General features: G+C 44.1%; 1 protein-coding gene across 2 annotated transcripts in view; it reads right to left on the bottom strand.

Moving 5' to 3' along the window:
- Positions 1-469: 469 nt before the first annotated feature.
- GRHL1 (grainyhead like transcription factor 1) overlaps positions 470-21,255 on the bottom strand; it is a 41,286-nt gene continuing 20,500 nt past the window's right edge. For both annotated transcript variants that reach the window (XM_030235848.2, XM_030235847.2), the window contains exons 9-16: positions 17,158-17,316; positions 11,656-11,743; positions 9,314-9,453; positions 8,404-8,441; positions 8,216-8,304; positions 6,380-6,465; positions 4,746-4,810; positions 470-3,555 (exon numbers count right to left, since the gene is read on the bottom strand). In XM_030235848.2, coding sequence (XP_030091708.1) covers positions 3,441-3,555; positions 4,746-4,810; positions 6,380-6,465; positions 8,216-8,304; positions 8,404-8,441; positions 9,314-9,453; positions 11,656-11,743; positions 17,158-17,316 — 780 coding nt within the window. In that variant the 3' untranslated portion in view covers positions 470-3,440. The remainder of the gene's footprint in view (positions 3,556-4,745; positions 4,811-6,379; positions 6,466-8,215; positions 8,305-8,403; positions 8,442-9,313; positions 9,454-11,655; positions 11,744-17,157; positions 17,317-21,255) is intronic.

Genomic DNA, 21,255 nt, shown 5'->3' with positions numbered 1-21,255 from the left:
TGCCAGCACAGGAGCTGCTCCAGGACAGCAACTGCTGCAGGGGCTGGGACCCAGCTACAGCAAAAGCTTGTTGAGACATTTTCTGAGAGTGAAAAAGAGGAGGTGAACACCCCTCCAGATATCATGGTGCTGGGATTATCCTGGAGATGTTAGCATGAATTTTGTTTTCAGCCTGGGTGAGTCAATGCCCACAGCTTCACTGGTGGGCCCCCTACATCCCTGGACTTACCCATGGATGTTCTGCTCTCCTGCCAAAGGAAAAGGTCCTATGGAAGCAAATGCTGCAGTTTCCCCACGCACTGAACTGAAGGAGGTCAGCTGGAATAAAGCAGGGAATGAGAATGGAGCTGGCCATTTCTTATGTGGGAATAACAGCAAGGCTGGCAGTGGGATTTTCTTTTGCAAGGAGAAACTAGGAAACAATCACCAGGGATTTATAGATTCCATGTCAGAGGAAAAAGACTCATCATTAGAAATGAACATATAAAATTTAATAGCTTGGTTTAAAATACATTTTCAATTAAAAAACAGCAGGCAAAACAAAAAAAAAAAAATCAGTTTCATAAAACATACATGACATTGCTGCTACTGTTATAAGACCCGTGTCCCAGAATATCTTATAGTGGAAAACAATCGTCAGATTTAGTTCACATACTTCATTAAGCAGTAAAAAGAAATAACATTCATGTCAATCTTACCTCTATAGAGATTCTAAATCTACTTCCCTGACCCTAGACCAAGTTTCCATAATAAAACTTCCACTTTCAATAAAAATGTGTAAATATATATATATGTATTCTATATATCAGTTTTTTTTAAAAAAATTCCCTTGCCATAGTAGAAGGATTCTCGTGACTGCCTGAGCAGGAGGCTGGTGCTGGCTGGGCTCGGGTTCTGTGGCTGATGTGCCAGAGATGCATTCCTGTACAGGGTGGCAGCTGTTGGCCAAGTCTCTTCAGCATCGTGCTGCACATCAGCCTCTCCCCTTCGGCCTCGAGCCCACAGTCACAGATGCATCTCTCTGAGCTTGCTTGAGGGGAGCATGCAGTGCCCAGAGCATCACCAACCCCCTGTTGGGGCCCATCAACAAAAGAGGAGAAGGAAGGAGGGGGGAATAAAGGGGGGAATGGAATGAACCAGCTGAGGACTGATCGAAATACAAATTCCAAAATACTGTATTTTATATAAATCATTAAAAAAGAATGGGAGGAGGGACTTCAAGTCGTTACCTAGACACACCACCAAGGGAGAATCAATTACACCTGTGACAGTCCAAGGATACCTTTGCTCAGCCTGGCTCTGAAGACCTTTGATGCCAAACCACTGCCTCTATGGGCAACCTGCTCCTCTCTCTAGAGAAAACAGCCTCAACACCCAGCCTGAAATTCTGTGATTTACACTCACTACTCCCTGTGCTTGCCATGGATAGGGAGGACATGTCCATGGGTTGGGAGGCTGCTCCCATCAATCACCCCATCTGAACATGACCCCTCACCAGCCAGACCATGCAGGCCTTCCTCCTCAGAAGCCATGAGCTTTGGCCAAAGGACCACGTGGTCCATGCTCCAGTGGAGGCCTCGATGGTGCCAAGCAGAGCCAAAGGGGGAGGTCTCCTATTTCTTGCAGGTCATGCTCCTGTTGATCAACTCCACATGGCATTTGCCTTCCTCTTCCAAACAGCACCATGACAGAACTAAACAATAGTAGGTTACAATTTGTTAACCATTAAGTAGAATCATTAATTATTAAGTAAAATCATATGCTACTTTTCCAGACTATTTCTTCAGTCTTTCCAGGTTGACCTTCATGTCCTAGGTGAGGTATGTGCAGCTTTGTACTGTCTGAAAATGTTACCAACCTCTTTCAATACCCAGATCCCTAACTAAAGCTCTGACACCGGACCTGGCACTCACGTTCATCTGCTCACTGTGTAACCAAAGTTTTTGCCTTAGTGCTGCCCTTTAAGTGCTCCTCTTTCACTTGCTATTAACCAAAGAGTGTCTTTCCTTCATAAGCACACACACACACGATGAGCAGATAGCACAGGGCAGTACTCTTTGCAGATGTCTAGCACTCCCAGCTGGGGGTCAGGGTGCCTGCTGTGCCCATTGGGTCTCTCCAGCTCAGCAGCACATCCATGGTATGCACAGACACCAAGAATGCATAACCTACTTGGAGGCCCTACTCCCTGCTAACACTTGGCCTGCTGAGCCATTTTGGTACCTTCCTCTCTCAAAAGCCTTGCCTGTGCATTTCCAGTTGTTGACATCCTAGGCCTTGCAAGCTGGCTCCTCTAGCCCATGGGTTCATCCAGCCTGAGCTGCTGGTGCAGGCAGCATCCAGCTGAGCCTTAAGTACACTGCAACAGAAAAAATCCTCCCTCCAGGAGAACTTCTGCCTGACCCCCAAACACGAAACAAGAGAACTGCATCTGTCCAGCTCCCTCTGTGAACCAGCTCTCAGACTTGGCCCAAATCACCTCCCAGGACAGCAGTACCCAGCTGTTTCAGGACTTAGTGGCAGTTCATGACAGAAACTAGGACTTCCATCACCTGCCTGTGCATGAGGATTTAGGAGAGAGCTGGTATCTTCTTCCTTCTACATTGGAAGATCCATGTTTAACAAGCAGGTCTCTTGTGCCTTTATGAATGTACAAATGTGTGCTCACCTTTGGTGCATGATAAGGGTTTGTCCATTGTTAAATATCTATGTTAAATATGATTTCTCTGTATATGGCATCCTTTTAGATGGGCTTCATTGCATATATTCACGGTATATACAGAACACCATATTTTATATATATTATATATTGCTTATATGTACACATTTACAAACCTTCAAAAATATATTGCACTTATATACAATATAGCTTCATCTGATGAGAGTTCACACAGTTACTAAGGCGAGTTCTTCATAGGCAAGGCAGTTTTACATTCCCCCCAAATGACACAAGTGATTCAACAGTCTGCCCTGGTCACAAGTAAACATTATAGACTTTTCTCAAACCTGCATGCAACTCCTACTAATATCAATCAGTAGTTTTGCAGCTCTCCCTAGCAGAAAACAGTCCAGTAAAATGGTATTAGCTGATAACAGGCTCAAACATGGTTACTAAAAAGATAAATAAGACATCACCAGTCTAAAAGGCCACCTTACAGGAGATTTCCCCTCCCATAGCTACTAGTGGTTTATACACTAGTAAAAATATATACATGCTCTCCACTTAAAAGCCAATCTTTGCTTGCCCATTTCAGGTGCAAACAAGACCATGAGCAAGAACACAAACACAAATGTATTAAGCAAAACCACTGCTCTGCTCCCCAGAACAAGTCAAACAACTGGCTTTCTTCTGGAGGTGATTAGTGTTTTGCCCAACATACTGAATTATGGGAAAATGTTCACTTGAGTCCTTTGTTTAAAATCCACAGTGATCTGTGATCTTAGATCTCAGTCAAAGTCAGCTTGTAAGATCCTCCAACCTCTTCAATCTGCAGCTGGAAGGTATCTTCATTAGAATAGTGTTTCACAATGTTATCATCCATGTTAACCAGAATTCTGGAAAAACAAAACAGATCGGGTATTTTACGGTTCTAAATGCCAAAGGCAGTCTCAAACCTAAAAAACCTGGACTAACCAAGGGAAACACAAGATCCTGCTCATCTCTTTCTGACTCACTGCTTCCCATAGCAGATCTGGCTGTTCTGACCCAGCCCTGCCATCAAGGCTGGCTGCCACACTTCTCAGGATCTGAATGGAAGGATTAAATCCGGCTCCTGGACCAGGAAGGGAGAGAGATCTTGGAACCAGCAGAATCCTTCTGAAGCTGCAGGCACCTGGGGCTCTGAATGGGTTTGCTTGTCAGTTATAAACTATCAGAACAAAACCCTACAGGGTTTTGTTCTGATAGTTTATAACTGACAAGCAACCCTAGAGCTTGCAGGGAGGAAACCACCTATGCTTGGCCACTTCTTTCATTTGCCAGAAAGGTCAATACCTGTGTGTTTGTGTGCACACACACACAAAGCTGTGCTTAGCAGTGGTTTAGAAATCACAGATTTTAAGCTTTTTGCAGTTGTTCTGGTGGGGTAATTCTGCTATGAAAGCACAACCCTGGAAGGGTGTAATTTTCTGGCTAGAAGGAGAAGGGGCTGAGACACCAAACTGACAACCACTTATAGACAACCCAAGGAAATTACTGAGAAATTAAAAGATAAAACAAAAGCAGACAATGTTCAGAAACTCAATTACTTATGCTACAAAATGAAAATATTAAGTATGGCCTCCAGGAGAAACAGACACTTCACAACTAAGTTCTCCTCAATTTAGCCCACAAAAATACAACCAGGGTTCAGTAACTGTAGCCAAATGCAGATATAGTAAGCCCAGTCAGCACTGGAACAATTTAACATGGGTTGAAGGAGGTTCTTCATCCTTGTGAGTCTTTTAACAAACTGAACTCTTCTTCTTCTGACATGATCAACTCTGGCTCAAATAACAAGTAGCTCAGAGAGGTTCAGTGACTTGTATTTACCCAGGAAGCCAGACTACATATTTCTATAGGGCCTTCCTATAGTCTTCAGCTCTGTGGATGATGTTGAAATGTGTGTGTACTTGTGTGCACACACATAACAGCAAATGGCATTCACATATCTGCAGTGCATGGAGGAATTATACAGCAGATCTGCCTGCAGGTTTGAAAAAGGTGTTCATATTCTTAGGCAGGTACTGCACAAGTACATACTCACCCTTTTTTACATTTTTTGAAGATTTTTCCTATTTTATCAAAAGGAACATCATACTTGTCAGATATCTAGAACAAAAGAAAGCAATGATTGGTGAAGCATGGAGACTGCTATCATTGTCTTTTGCTTCCTATTTTACAGAAAGGAACAACCACAACAAAAAAACTGCAAACGAGGACAACTGCCTGCCCTATAAAGGAAACACTAAATCCTAAACTATAGTGTAAATCTGCAGATCAGAAGCCCCTTCTGTGCATTTAGCTAACTTCAGTACAAAAAATTTAATCATGTTTGAATCTGGATACTTACTTCTCATACAGCAACCTCCTGCCCCTACTCTCAAAAGCCCATCCACTTAAAGCCCACTCCACACCCTCTCATTCTCTCTTGGCTCTGTGTTCTCTTAGCATACTGAAAACCATTTTAAAATTTAGTGTCAGAGGGATCAAGTAAAAACTAGTCATGACAGTGGCTGAAAAAAGAAAATAGCCAGAGAGAGGACCTCTGCTGCTAAGGGCATGAGGTGATCAGAAACATTCTCCTTCCCCAGCAGGGTGACATCAGTGTAGAGCCACAGCCACTGACCATGGCATTTCACTGCACAACCTCCAGAAAGTCGTGAGGTCAGTAACCTAAGCCTGGTTACTCTGGCAAACTGCTCTATCACACCACCAGTAAGTACCAAACCAAGACACTGCTTTGACATGCAAATGTACAGGGAGTTTCTCCCAAGCTACAGCTGTGAGCACTTGGTTCCTTGCTTTAAGAAATCTGAATGAAACAACAGAGGTGCAGCTTCACTTCAGGACTGTAGGGTAAGGGAGGACTTCACAGCCTTCAATCCCTCTCTCCATGAGCCCCCACCCTTCAGCTGGCAAAGCCTCACAGCCCAGAAGAGATAAAGATTCTGGTTACAGAGCTATCTCTACAACCAAGAGTTAATGGCTAGACCTGCCTGTACATCCCCAAAGCCCTCGTTCCCTGAGCAGAGGCATTAGTAACAGAAAGAGACAGACAAGTGCCAGTTCTGAGCTCATGCCAAATATTACACCATTCCTTGGATTTAAGCTCTGTACTTCCCTTGCTCTGCAGCAGCAGGGATAGTGGAAGACTATTTTGGAAGTCAAGCAGCAGAGAGCAATTTCACACATGTGTGCACAGATATATAAATGTGTTCAGCAACACACAGAAGCTGGGAATTGCAGCTCTGCATTTGGGGCAGTGGAGGGCCCCAAACATGGTTTTGAAAGGCTGAAACAAATCCAAGCCACTGGATACATTCTGAAAATCACTCCATCTCCTAGCAAAAATATCCTTTCAGGCAAGAGGAACATCCAATCATCACGTTTGACAGACCTGGATCTTCAGGAAGGCTTCTTACACTCAGACCCCACAGATGTGGGGCAAGGTGCTTAAAAGACAAGCTTCCTGAATTCCCTTAACAATAAATTAAAGAATTAGTTGCATTAATTTCCATATTATTGAAGGGAAATCTCCCTTATTCTTCTTATCCAGAAGGGCAGAAATGTGTGGACACAAGCTGTGACTGCAAGTCTGACTCCTGTGACTGGCCAGTGTGTAAGGACTAGGTAGCCAGGGCAACTACTCAAGGACTGCAAAATAACCTCATTACTTACAGCTTCCATGAGGCCTTTCAGAGATGGTGTCTTCAACATCAGTGCATCAAAGACTTCCTCTGACTCTTTTCGGACATACAGCAGCACTGGAAAGCAATTTGAAGAGGAATTAACTGTGCAAAAGCTCCTCAGGAAAAATCTGTATCCCACAGTGGCTAAGCATAGGGGGACATCCACTGAGGACCTTATGAAGCAATAGACATGCATACATTCAATATACATTTAAGACTGTAGCACAAACACATGCTGCTAGGTTAGCTCAAAACTTACTTCTGGCACATAAAGCCACTGTATGCTCAAGCATCTTTGTTGTCAAAATACCTCTGTATTTTCTTTATTCTCTCTATTATTAGAAAAAAGGTCATATTTGAAACAAATAAAGGAGGAACACAAAGCACAAATCTTTGAGACTCTTGGGCTCCTCCATATCTTAGTCATTTGCCATAAGACTTTCCACAATCAAATGATTTGACAGATGCTATCACAGCAGGTGAAGCCATCCTGGCCAGCTCCTAATTTTTAAATAATTTATTTGTACAGTTCTGTGCTCTTCCTACACTGTCTCATCTTTCTTCCTGCCCCTTGCTGTGTTTCAGTAATACTCTTACCACCAGAGCTGACATACAGTGCAGGCTTGGTCTCCTCTAGGAGGGGAATGAAAGAGCAGGAACCCCAATTAGGTGAGCATCCCTAGCGTTCTCAAGCTAGCACAGACTCATTGCATGTAACATCAGCCTCATTAAAAACTGCATTAAGGCTGAGGAATTAGCCAGAAGAGCAAGAAAGCTTGGACTTTAACAGCTTTAATCCATCTTCTAATGACCAGGTATTGCAGACTGGATTGTTTGCAAGGGTTCATCAAGCACAGCTTTGACACACCTGCAAAATGGAACAATTACTGGCATTTCTAATGGAACAAGGTGAACTCAGGACAGCACAGCACCTTGATGCATTTCCCAATTTGCCTGTTAAAGGCAGCTTTAAAAAGCTGTAGATTTGAAAAAGGAAGACAGGACACCTGGTCTCAGTTACAGCACAGGTCAGATAAGAGTCAGCCAAAGAAGAGAGAACCTCATAGAGCTTGTTTTATGGCATACAGCAACATGAAAAACAAGAAGTCTGATTTCCTTCTATAAAATTCATCCTTCCTTACTAGTTTATCCAGACTGCAGAAGTGCAGCCCAATTATGATCAGACTTGCAAGACTTAGCATTTGCTTCTTCATATGTTTCATACTTGAAGCTTTGTTGTGGTCCTTCCAAACACAACTATCACCAATCAGGAAACACCACCTCCAACACCCCAAATGGACCTCTCATCTCCTTCCACAACATCACAGCACCATGAAATTGCAAAGACTGAAACTCAGTTAAAAAGCAGCTGAATATTCTCTTAGCTTGGCTTTCAGTGGAGAACATCCCATTTCCTGACACCATGAAAGATGCAACAGTTTTACACTCAGAACCAGGTCCTGGTGTTCATTGCTTGAAGTCCTGGAGGAGGTTTCCCATGTATTTTGTAGCAGATTACATGATAAATTCTCTGCCCCAGTCCATTAGGGATACTGGTAAGCTGGTCACCTCATCTTGACTCTTTCCTTAGAGGTTCAGAGCCCATTACTGTCTGAGTTGTCAGAAACCCCCAAACATTCTCACAATATAAAATATTTGCAGAGCTGAACCATATCTGGATACCTGAACTGTCACTACTCAAAGCCAGAAAAATCAGTCTGAAATATCCATCACTATGAATTGAAAAATTCTTTAATCTCAGATGCCTCTCTCCATCATGATGTATAAATACTCCAAAAATTCAGTCTCTGAAAGAAGAAAATACCTCTTTTTGGCTCTTCTACTCTGGCCATCTTATTTGGAGTAGCAATAAAGTCCTCTTCACCAATATAGGCTCCTCTCTTCAGGTTGGAGCTGTCATTGACAGTGCAAAAAGTTAGCAGTGGTACAATTACAGGGACTCATCCCTCTGTCTGAGGACAAGGTGTCAGGAGGTTGAAGGGCAGCTCTTACCTTTCACCCTCTAGTTCTTCTGAAGCAACAGGAAGGACCTTTAAAAACAAAGGGGAGCTTTTGTGAATATTTCATCCAGAACTAGAACTAATTTTCTCTTATAACCTTTCAATGCTAAATCAAATGACACTTTGGCTCCAAAAGCCAGTAAACATCTTCTTTACCTTTTTTGATAAAAAGTAATAAAGGATCTCAAATGAGAGACAGGAACAAAAAGAAGCTAACCAGCTTTCTTCCTGGACTGGTGTAGAATCTTCTGACAAAACTGAGCTCTAGGGCCTTTGTAGAAAAACATGCAGGAATGTCAGCCTTATGGATGCAAGTTTATTCTCCATCCTTTTCTAGGAGTTCAGACAATGCTCTTAAAAAGTAAGGTTTAGATTATGTTAGAGCATGGCAGAACTCCCAGCACAGCAAAGTTCCAGATTTTGAAACCTGGTTGCATGCTAATTTTTTCCCTTCCTGTTTCTTATGAGGTGGAACTTTCCAGGAACACGGAGGCAGGGCACTCTGGCAGTGGATCACAGAGCTGACACACATGCCAGTTCCACAGGGTAGATTTTACCCTGCAGCAGGCATCTGGAGGAGTCTGTGCTGTACAACAGCACACCAGGATCCCAAGGGATGCCACAACAGAAAACCACCCTGCAGTTCATGCAATAGAAAAATCCTTTCAGGTTCACAGAAACTGGACTTGATAGGAAAATAATTTGATGGTGAAAGACCCCCAGTTAACTTCAGCCAATGTATCTTGGAGAAACATTTCCTGCCCACATGAGACTCAGCCTGTATTTGATTCCAGCACTGATGCAGTCTGACATTTCATATGTACATACACACACAGAGCATCCCAGGCCTTTTGCAAAATCATCTCAGAGCCTTCATCCCCACAGCCATGAGCTTTACTCACGTGAGCCCCACGCTGCAGGTTTGCAAAGTGAACATCAGGGATGAACAGGACAGGCTGAGTGTCGAGGTCCATGAAGGGCTTGAAGATGGTGATGTCAGTACGTTTGTGTGAGGGAAGCATGGGCACTTTGACATCAGAAACTGCGGAAACAAAGATCAGGATAGAGGATACTGAAGGTCCTGATGGGGCCCTACATCATCTAAAAGGTACATACACTGCTGGACAAGGGCATTCTGCAGTCAGGTCAAAGCAAAAAGCTCCTGTGGTAAAGGAGTTTGAACTTGGGTTGTCACCCTCTCAGCTGAGGGCCTGGGCCCTGAGGGTTTGTTTCGAAGAGTAGTCAAAGCTTTCTCCACCTCTCCAACTGAGCAGCTCTACTTTGTTTAGGTATTAATGAGGATAGACAATAACATGGCATCAGCCCAAGAGAGGAACTGAGGTCTTCCATGTACCAAGTCAGCCGTGCAAACAGAAGGCAAAAATCAGTCCCTGCCCCACCTTCTCCCTCTCCAGTCCCTCAAAAGCCTGCTGGTGTTCCTATGCTAGGAGGGACAAAGGGACAGCTTGTGTGTTCCCTATTGGTAGTGTCTTAAAGAGACAGCACCACAGTCGCACTATACTACAGAGCTAGTACCAACACTGGTTTGTGTAAGTTGCTATATTTAAAGTTACATTTTGATTCCACACTTCCAACTTTCACATTCTAGCTCCTCCCAATGTTCACCCTGGTCACCTCAGGGTGCCAGCCTCTAGTCCATTCCCCCAGGATCACCAGGACCTGTCTCCCACAGAGCCCTTTGGCTCCCACAGTGTACTATCTGATGTGACACAACCCACCAAGAGGACAGACTTCATCCACAAAGACCCTCTGAGGAGAAAGTGAGGCAGAAGATGCCTTAAACCACATTTCAGACACATTCAGGTCAAACTATCACAGTTGAAGACTTTATTTTACGAAGTGGAACAATAACCATCTGAGGTCAAACCAACCGCAAGCAAAATAAATGTTTTTCAAACAAAACCATTTCTCATGTCCTCAGTGGAAAATACACTATTTTCTCCTTGCAAAATGGATTTTTTTAAAGATTTCTCAATTTCTGTAAAAATAACTTTGCCCAAAAGCCACCAACTGGTTCAGCTGTTGAAGAGTTCACGTACACATGGCATTTGTGATCCTGGAGGTGAGTATAGCAGCTTATGGCTTCAAGGAATCAAAAACTTCCCACATAAGAACTAAAAAGTCAAAGTCATACTTTCCAGGAAAATAAGGATCGCATCGGGCTAAGCCCAGGCCTGGAAAATTAACATTGGAAAGCAGCTTCTGTCAAATCATAAGATCCTGGGAAATGTGTACTGAACCTCCCTTCCCTTTCCAGCCAGGATGCAAAGGGTTGAATGCAGCAATCTTCTGGGAGCCGCTGGGGCTGCTGCGTTTGTGAAACGCTAACAGTGCACTAAAAACCTGCCTCTTGTGACATACCTTGAAAGAAACCAAAAACCCAGCCCTTTCCACAACTTCCCTTGAGCAAATGGGCTCCCTTTAGCATTATCTTCTGAAGCTGCTCCAGCAGCCTGTACCTGCTGCGTCAGGAAAATCCTGCCCGGCGAGCTGAAGGCACGTGCAGGCTGAACCAGTCGGGCTGTTCACAGCACAGCAAGCGAGAGCACGCGCCTGCCCTGTGCCAATGAACAGGGAGACACATCTTCCTCTAAGCAGCTCTGCTGCTGAGTAACCAGCCATCCAAACACAGGATCTGTCATCTGCAGCAGCTAAAGGAAGATGCTCAGCAGGAACAAACTCCTCATCCTTTAGGTACTATGATGCTCAAGTCTCCACATACTTCACATATGCAGAAACTTTGAAATGACTTGCTAAGGACCACTTTGCTCTACAAGAGTGAGCATAGGGCTGAGAGGCTGGGGGCTCAGCCTCAAGGCTGTCATGGCCTTGCTGACGAGTTGCAAACACGTTTTTAATGTAAGTTAAAAGCTAAGTTTAGGATCAAGCTGAAAATATTTGGAACTGATCATTCTCACTGCCACCTGGATTGGGAGGGTCTCTAGCCCAAAAATCCCACCCTCACCTCACCACTTCAACTGCTACAACCCATCCAGGCTGAATACACAGCAGGACCCTGTCTTGGACAGAAAGAACTATACAGAATGAAACCCTAAATGACCCAGTGTGCTGCAAAACACAATGACTGTTCCATAAGAAACTGCTTAAAACAAACACTGGTCCATAGAGGATAAAAATTAACTTGAGAGTTCTACCGCACAAGCTATTTGTAGCCAAAATGAAATACAATATTTAAAATATTGATAGAATAAGTTCTACTTACAGGCATTCAACTGAGAGCTGGGATCAGTGCACTTTCCTTTTCTTTTGCTTTGCTTTCGCTCTTCATCCCTGATCTTCCTCTCTGCTCCCTGTCAGACAAGAGATTAAGGAAAAGCAATGGGTGAGTGAAGAAGAAGGGGGGAGAGAAAGAGAAGGTATTTTTAATTTTTTTGGGTTTTTTCAGCTGCAGAGGCAGGAACACCAATTCTTCCAGAGCTATGTTTGTGGAAGTCAGTTCCACAGTATCCGAGCTGCAGGTTTGCCAGAGTGTGTCAGCTTTGAGATCTGCTTACTTTTAAGTCCTATCCTCTAATGAAATCCAACAACTATAGCCAAGATGCAAACAATTGCTTTTCTTTCAAGTCAGATTGAGATACAGGGACAAAAGATACCCATGTCCAAAAGGATTGTATAAAGCATTGGATAAAAGTATAGTTAATGGGTTTAAAATAATAAAGAAATGCAGGTTCCCCCAGTTTAGGAGATCCCTTGATTGTCATTAAAGTCACACCACATTTGGATCACCAAGTGCAAGATACCTCCTGCACATTTCACACAGAGCCTGCAGCAGTTGCACCAGCCTCCATTGAGCTCAAGCTGCAGACATGCAGCTTTAAAGCAGGGATTATTTCTTCTTTTTATCAGGGCCAGGCCATGGTGGAATCCACAGACTCCCTAACTGGGTTGATGCCTGCACTGCTCCCGGCCTTCCAAACCAAGTAGCAGAGGGGACAGTGCCATATTGCCACGTTTTCTGCAAGGTGCAGACAGATAGGATGGAGAAAGAAAAGGAAGAAAGAAGCATTGGAATAGTGTTCATTCCTCCAGCTCTGTCCCGACCTCACATGCGACCGTGGGTTAAGTCAGGGATGTCACACACATTGCCAGCTGCATGAAGTGATAAACCTACAGGAGATCCCCAACACTCAGTCCTTGTGCTACCACCAGGTCACCAAAATTGGTATACAAAAGTTCTTCCTGCCTCCCAATGCCCTCCTGCAAAGCAGCGTAAAAGGTAACAGTTACCTGGCCACACCAAGCCGTGATTTCTCATTCCCCCTCCTTCAAAGCTGCCAAAACACACCCACATCCTTGCATGGTACTGGAGGAAGACTTGATTAGCTACAGCAAATGAGGTGTCAAAACTCCTGTGGCCATGGGGTGGGAATCTGTGCCTAATGGTGCATGGGAGAAGGGGAACAGCCCTCCTTATTTTCCAGTAAATCAATGCTCTATAGATGCCAGGCTGCCTATGCCTGCTGGTAGCACTGGGCTTATCTGCACCAGAAATAAAAAGGAAAATTAGCCAAGATATTTGATACACATTAACACGTATCATCTTTTCTTCCATCCAATGAATGGGAAAAAAAGCAGTTTCAGGCAGCTGCAGTGAAAAAGAGAAAAAATACACATGAAGACACAGGCACTGCCAGCTTTGCTTGATCCAATAAAGCTGATATAGCCCATTACAGTGAAGACATCCCACCTAAACCTCAGCACAGCTGGACCTGAACCCCTCTGTGTCCAGCACAGTCACATCTCATCCTGACAGCAGGAAGACTAGATTAGATTCCACATCTGATTTCTACCTTTCATGAGGAAACAATGAAGTTGTGCTACTCAAACACTCTGCTACAGAACAGCATCTGCTTCCTTGTGGAGAACATGCTGATTCATTAAGAGCACACATTTTGAGAAAACCTCTGCCCTCCCATTCCCCACTTGAAAATCAACTTGATGCAGGCTACTGAGGCCCAGGTAAATATGTCTCAAAACTCACATTAGAAAAAAAAAGTTATGTCTTGATAACAGGCTTTTTGCCCTGCCAGCAGAGCTCAGGGAGCAGTGCTTTCAAACTGAAAGAAACAGTTTTATACTGGATATAAGGAGAAGGTTTTTTTCTGATGAGGTTGGTGAGGCACTGGAACAGGTTGGCCAAAGAAGCTGTGGATGCCCCATCCCTGAAAGTGTTCAAGGCCAGGTTGGATGGGGCTTTGAGTAAGCTGACCTAGTGGAATGTATCCTTGACCATGGCAGAGATCTAGATTAGATGACCTTTAAAGGTGCTTTGCCACCCAAACCATTCTGTGATCACACAACTGAAAGAACAGCTCCATGCTGCTGCCCATTCACATCAATGCTCCAGCAGCCTTGCACCCACTCTTTCCTTCCAAGAGCATCTCACTCATTTGTTCCTACCATCCCATGAAAGCCATCCCACAGCACTGTCCATCGCTACCAGAGTAACAGCAGATTCCAGAGGGCAACACAAGCTCTAGTCAGTGAAACAGTGAAACCCTGTATTTAATTTTCCTCATGTGAGATACCATTCAGAATAGAGGAGGTCTTCTTCCTCTGGGACAGGTCAGCCTCATCCCTGCTCAGCCCAAATATTGCTGGGGCAAGCCTGAAGGAAGCTTGTGCCATAACATTCTACAGGATGACACAGTTATACCCATACTGTCCTGGAACCACACAGGAGTAGATGAAGACCAAACATCCCAGGCACTGCAAGCACAGCCTTGACAAAGGAATAGAGGAGACATCTGTGTTGGTGGCCACAGCTTCATAATTTTCTGCTGGTTTACATTTTTTCCAACAGACCTTCACACTACAGACTTGGCCCTCCATGAAGAAAACATGGATAACAAAATTTCTACCTGTAAGAGTGGTCACATGAGGACAAACACATTCAGGGATGTAACAGCTGTGGATAATATAGTAACAATTGTCCTATAAACATTCAAAAGCAGCTGGTTGATTACATACAGCTAAATACAGGGCAGAAAACAGGTGCTCCTTCTGAAATGCCAATGCTCTTTCAGGAGCCTGAAGCAAGCAGCCAGCATTAGGGGTTTGTGTATGATATGATAGCATGCAGGGGCTACCGGCATGGATTCTCTGAGGGGATGTTTATTCCAAAAAGCAGCTTCCCCATGCCCAACAGAGCCAATGCCAGTCAGCCTAAGATGGCCAAGGCCCATCAGCAAATGGTGGCAGTGCCTCTGGGCTTATGTATTTAATAAAGAGAAAATGTTCTGCAGCAACAGTCAGGAGCAAAGTGAGAATATATGAAAGAAACAGCTGTGCAGATGCCAAGGTCAGTGCAGAAGGCGGAAGCCAGGCACTGGAGCAGAGATTCCCCTGCAGTTCATGGTGAGGGAGCTGTGCCCCTGCAGTCCATGGAAGTCCATGGGGGAGCAGAGATCCACCCACAGCCTGTGCAGGACCCCACACCAGAGCAGGGAGATACCCAAAGGAGGTTGTGATTCCCTGGGAAGTCTGTGCTGGAGCAGGGTTCTGGCAGGACCTGTGGCCCTGTCCTTGAGCAGGTTTGCAGGCAGAACTTGTGGCCCTGTGGGGCACCAACACAGGAGCAGCCTGCTCCTGAAGAACTGCACCCCATGGAAGGGACCCATGCTGAAGGCGTTTGTGAAGAACTGTAGTCTGTAGGAAGGCCTCATGTTGGAGAAGTTTGCAAAAACTGTCTCCCATGGTGGGCACCCCACGCTGAAGCCAGGGAAGAATGAGGAGTTCTCCCCGGAGGAGGAAAGAGCATCAGAGATGTGTGAAGAACTGACCACAGCCCCCATTCCCCTGCACTGCTGCAGGGGACAAGGAAGAAAATTAGAGAGTGAAGTTGAGTCTGAAAAGGGAAGGGTGAAAGGAAGGTACTTTAAGATTCAGTTTTGTATTTTATTATCCTGTTCTGATTTTGATTTACATTTCTCCTTCCTTTGTTCCCTCTCCTCTTTTAATTCAGGTACAATTTGCAAAGTATCTGGAGGAATAAACCAGGAGAGTAAGTCAAAGTCCCAAAGGGAAATAAAAAATGCACTGGCATTACTCTATTACTAGATTTTCTGAAATTTCTGCCATAGCTTGAAGGAAGCCATTGGAGTCTACATGCTGGCTACACACCTGCCTTTTTATTAACCTATTTGCCTTATTAGTAGTGGCACAAGCCTGTCAGTCATTTTAGCATTGTGTCAGTAACTGATTGGACAATTTAGAAGTAAAAGATCCCCCCTACTCTGTATCAAGCCTGTTCTCTCTGTATTGTAGAGAAGAAAGGTTGATAGCCCACAGGACTCCCAGATTACTCTGGTGAATAAACATTAGATGACACAGTTGCTTCAGTCTCATCTTGAAAGAGGAAAAAGAAAACTGAAAAAGAAGGAAAAATAAAGGCCTGAAGAAATCTGATGAGACCCAAGCCTCTCAGGCTTACTGGCAAGTCTTTAAGATGGCTCTGGAGAGCTTTTGCTAAGTCCCTGTAAATTCTCTGCAGAAAGTATCACAACAGGAGCAGCTACAGGCAGCTCTCCCAGCTGTGAGGAATGCAGAGGGACCCATTTAAAAGCCTACAGATGGACAACAGAATGTGGCAGGGTGAGTTAATGGGATGCTACAGCAGGGGCACAGTGCAGAGGCATTGTATATTTTGGGAGGTAAGTGGAGACAAAACAATGGTGCATGAGATGAATCTTTGTGTCACTGTCCTAGGGAACACCTGGCAAGACCACACAGTGGTCTGGCAAAGCCAGCACAGGACCAGAGAGGGGTTTTACAGACCTGCCTCAGCCCTGCAGCTGCACCGAGAGGCATTTGAGCTGTCACCTGAAAGAGTCTGCCCTATGAAGATGGAGTCTGGATGCAAAGAATAAGAGGCCCAAATCAAGCAGAGTATCAGCAAAATAGGAAGTCAACATGGTTCACAACAATCAAAAGGACTGGGAAAGTCCAGGAAACATTTATCATGGCCTAGAACAATCTTGGTCACTCTGGAAATAGTAACATTACACATTAATTGCCCTGGACCTTCAAAGGACTGCTCAGGCAGGAACAGGTTATGAAAATTGGGAAATTGCCTTTCTTTGCAAACTCAGTTAAGCTTTTACAGCTACTTTCAGCTCAGCTTCTGCTGTTTCTTTCACAGCTTCTGTTGAATACTGGCTTTGGGATAGGCATTAATTCTGTGTGCTAAATTAGTTAGGCAGAGCAGTCAAATTACAGCACCCATCCAGCTTGTAAATGGGCTTTTTTAAGCTGCTGTATCTCACAGTGGTACATCTTTTGTTCACAAGCTCTGCAAGTTATTGGTTTGGGGGTTTTTGTAACAAATGCAGTATTGAAAACGTGAAAAAATTTAAAAGGACAAACACAACAGAACTTGGGCAAAAAGACAAGCCTGCACTTGCTCCAGTCAATGGCAATGATTTCTCCTACTGCAGGTTCTTCCAAATGTCAGTATGCCACTGACTGACCTTCCTCTAAAGTCAGCAACACTTAGCACTCCAGCATTTTGAGAGCAGCAAATTTAATTGAGGTCATCATAACATGTATGAGCCAACTAGAAGGGGTTGAAATGTTTTAAACACAGACAGGACTTTTCAGTGAGTCAAAATAGCAAGTGACACAATTAGGGGAAAAAAAAAAAAAAGCTGCTAAGCTGTGGAGCAGCCTTTCCAAAACAGTCACTGGCACATTGATTCAACCTTACCTTGTCGCAGAAGACTTTAATTTGGCAGTAGGCTCTGTGGACAGGTTTGTTACTCCTGTTATTGTAGCTGTAAGTGTCAATCTGAAGATTCAGGGGCAGGCCTTTAACTCCCTTCTGAGAGGAAAAATCTGTGCTGAGGCAGTTGACAGAAATGAAAACCTGCAGAAGAGGAAAGCAGCAGCTGTCAGTAGTGACGCACAGACTCCTGGCTGACCACTGAGTGAGGGATACTTGGGGAGTGCTGAGGCCCAAATGCTGGTCCTTGCCACTACAGACAACACCTTCTTTCTTCTGAGACACCAGGTAAAATCCTCAAAAAGCAATATAACATTATTAAGTCTTTACATAAGCCACTGGAGGGTACAAAGCCACTTTGTCCAAAACAGATTTCAACAGACCCTCCAAACTTTAGGAAGACTCCACCCATCTTTCCACCCAAGAACTCCCAAATGTCACCATCAAACTCTGAGCAAAAGGGATGCTCCTACAATCAATCCTCACTGCTCAGCGTTTATCTTGGTAAGAACACAACCATGTTCCAAAAAATTCATGTTACTCTGTTTAAGTTAAATCTTTCCATGAGTTTGACATGAGTACAGCTTATGCTTGAAAGTACTTGGTTGAGGTTTTTTTCTAAAGGCTATTAAAAACTTTTAAAAAAATATTAGGCAATATGTAATCTTTAAACACAGAAATAACACCATTATTCCAATGAAAGTTTCTGGGCTTTACACTAAGCTGAACACTACTTCAAATATTCCTTAGTAAGACCTTCAATACCTTGTTAACATTCAGCTGGAAAGGGTAAGAGAAACATTTCCATTATTCTTACAAAAAAATAATTACAGGGAAAATTAATTGCATGTTGGAACATATCTAATTTCATTTTCATAACTGCTTGAAAAAACAACAAAAAAAAACCCTCTCAAAAACACAAATCACACACAACCAGAGAGCAAGTCCAATGCTGCTTAACAGAATAAAGAAATATCCTTAAGTGGATATGAGCAGATATACCAGAGTACTTTGTATCTAGATAATGGGCTTGCAGTGTGCCAGGCTCTTCTGCAGACACAATGCCTATTACTGCACATCTCAGAAGCTGTAAGGATTAATTACCAGGAATTTACAAGCCACCAAGACCTGCAATGGCTTTTTTCCTCTCTGCCTGAAGAATAAAGGCTGGGAACTCACTGCTTTAAAAAATAATCAAAGCCTTGGGAGCCAGAAGCACCTTCCCAGAGATTTTGCAGGAGCACCATGCCAGCCCCCGATGGTTCACTTAGGTGGTGCTTCCACCAGCGCCACTGGAGCAGCGAGCTGGTGCCACCTCCCGGAGCTGCAGAGGCTCACACAGGCTTGGGAAAGCTACAGGCTTTGGCTTTGCTAAGGGCTGCTTCTCAATGTCCCCTTTGCACAGGCTCTGCAACATCCTTTACCAGTTTTAACGATGATGGGAGATGGAAATGTAAAACCCTGACCTGGTGATAGTTTATAACCACTGATTTTTCCCCACCATGTATAATACAGCTGTATAAAAAGCTGGGGCGGGGAGGAAAAATAGTGCAGGTGAGGGATTTCTCTAGCAATCACCTGTCTGAATAGTGGGAATTCACATGCTGCTTCCTGCAGCCCCTGCGCCCTGAGAGGGCAGCACAGTTGCTCAGCAAGCAGCCCCTCTACTCCCTCCCTCCTGTGCACACACTAACCAAGAGATCCCAATTCCCAGGTCCCTACCAAGGCCTGCTGTGCCAAAGGATATGGAATGAGTGAAACACCACCCAACCCAGGCCAGCACAGCACATCAGTAGAGCCCCAGTCCCTGACCACACTGCTGCCTCTGTGGGGACTGAAGCCAGGAACATGTGCAGGATGCCAGGAGAGCTAGTGCTCAATGCCTGCTCACCCTCCAGCCTGTGCCCCTGCATCCCAAACCCACATTGTTCCAAGACAACTTTTTGTGAAAGCATTAAATACATCACAAATTGCAGTCAGGAAAATTATTTTAAAAGAAGCTGTTTGCAGTCTTCCCCAGACTAACCCAAAGGATGCCTTTGCCCACTTTTATCCACCCTGTTTCCCTTCTTGCTACCTTTGCCTTTACAAGGACATTTTGCCTGCAGTGCTGGTACAGCCTGGGGGAAAGCTTCAAGGAGTTTGAAGAGCTGCTCTCACCAGCTTGGGAGTTTGGTAATCAGATGTATGCACACCCTGAATAATTGCACTCCCTGAGCAGGGGTTTTGTTTTGTAAAAGACCCTCAACTCTGGTGTTTGCATATATTTACATTTTAAATTTTAATTTTAAATTTACCTATAGTGAATATTCACTCAACTCATTTCTGTATGAAAAAATGACTACAATCTTTAAGAAAAACTTGCCCAAGCAGCCACATCAACAGCTCCACCACCACCTTGAAATTTCTGTGAAATCCTTCACATGAGTTTCACACCACTGGACACCAGAAGAATATTGAGTGTGCAGCATCAGTCAGCAGTTTTCTAGCACATGGTGTCATTTCTCTTCTGAGACATCAAGTTCATGTTTTCAGTTTTTATGGCTTAGCAAAACGGATGTTCCTACATCCACACAAAGCCCACTGGGCTGAAGGTAGAAGAGTTGGTCTCAGCACAACAGACACATGTTATTACAGCAGAGCTACAGAGGTATCCCATGGGAATTTAGGACTGCCTGTCAGATGTCAAAGATTATCCTCCTACTTTAGAGTCTCTTCATTTGATTAGCTTTGGCTTTAAGCAGCTGACTTCATTTTCATGCCATTTAAATCTTCAGGACTCTAGGCAGGAGATGACAACTAAAACCTAATCACATCTCTGAAGCAACAGAGAGCCATCCTGTCTTCTCCTGTTTGTATTAAACCATTTCAGCTCAAAAGGAGCATCTACTTCTCCCTGCCCACCCTGTAACTCCTATTTTTGAGCAACTTCAGGCTGCCTCAAGCTTCACAAAACAGAATTTTAGCAAACAGCTTTTCCAGTTTGGGCTAAGACAGTTTCAGCCAGGTTCTTAACGTACAGGAATATTTGACTTACATTAGAAATGAAATGTAAGGCCAAGTGACTGCATCAGCTATATCCCCACCCCAAAATTGCCAGAAGAAAGAAAAACGTAACCGCAGAAGTTGCTCTGCGTCTTCAGCCTGCTGAGCAAGATTCCTTCTCATGTCCAACCTATTTTTCTAAGGGCAGTTCCGCATTCTCAGCTATATTAAGATTTGTTGTTACTTTAAAAAAAAACAAAACATTTTCATCTCACCTCCCAAGATTCAACATAAAGACAGCACTTAAAAATAGAGCACTGTCAAGCCTGGGCACTTACACACGAGTCAAGCCCTCAAAAGTTACGCAGATTTTCTTTAAAACTGAGATTTGTAAAGGGATTAGAAACCTGTTCTCGAGTTATTTTGCTTGCTTGGCAGTTGAGCCTCTAGTCTATATTTGACTACATATATCTAGGCTGCCACATACCCAGGCTTTTCTCTCTAACCCAAGGCAGGCTTTATTCCCTTTTTTTCCTGACGATTTTTTTCCATGTTTTTTCTAATTCCTTTTAAAAAAAGCTGAGATACTTATTGAGGCAAATGGCTTCACAATGGTGGTATATCAGATAAAATCAAACAGCATGAAAACTGTGAGCTGCTACAAGCTGCTAACCTCCCACACCTGGCATTCACCCCAACACTCTAGAGCCTCCTATCCCCAACACTATGCTGGGTTTCCTGCAGCCTTTGGGGCAGCCCAGCTGCACACAACAAAAGACTGAAGGCAGAAGGATTAAAGCACCTCCTCTGGGATCATGCTGGAAGTTAGCGTGGGAAGAAGTCAGACCTCATGACTTCTCTGTCTGCTTTAACCATCCGACCCCTCATGCCCCTCCTCACCTAAGGTGGGAGGAACACACCGTGCCTACATTCAAATCCACAAGAAACAATCTTCCATTTTAATAATGCAGACAAAAAAATTAATCCGACAGCTCTGCTGTGTGCCCTCAAGGAAGGGCAGCAGAGACAGCCAAGTTCTTTCCACACAGCACCTTTTTTAACAAGATCTGCCTTTCAAACAAACCAGGAAAAACAGAC

This window comes from Serinus canaria, chromosome 3, assembly GCF_022539315.1.
Source record: "Serinus canaria isolate serCan28SL12 chromosome 3, serCan2020, whole genome shotgun sequence".
Taxonomy (NCBI): Eukaryota; Metazoa; Chordata; class Aves; order Passeriformes; family Fringillidae; genus Serinus; species Serinus canaria.
This window is presented reverse-complemented; position numbering and strand designations above follow the sequence as displayed.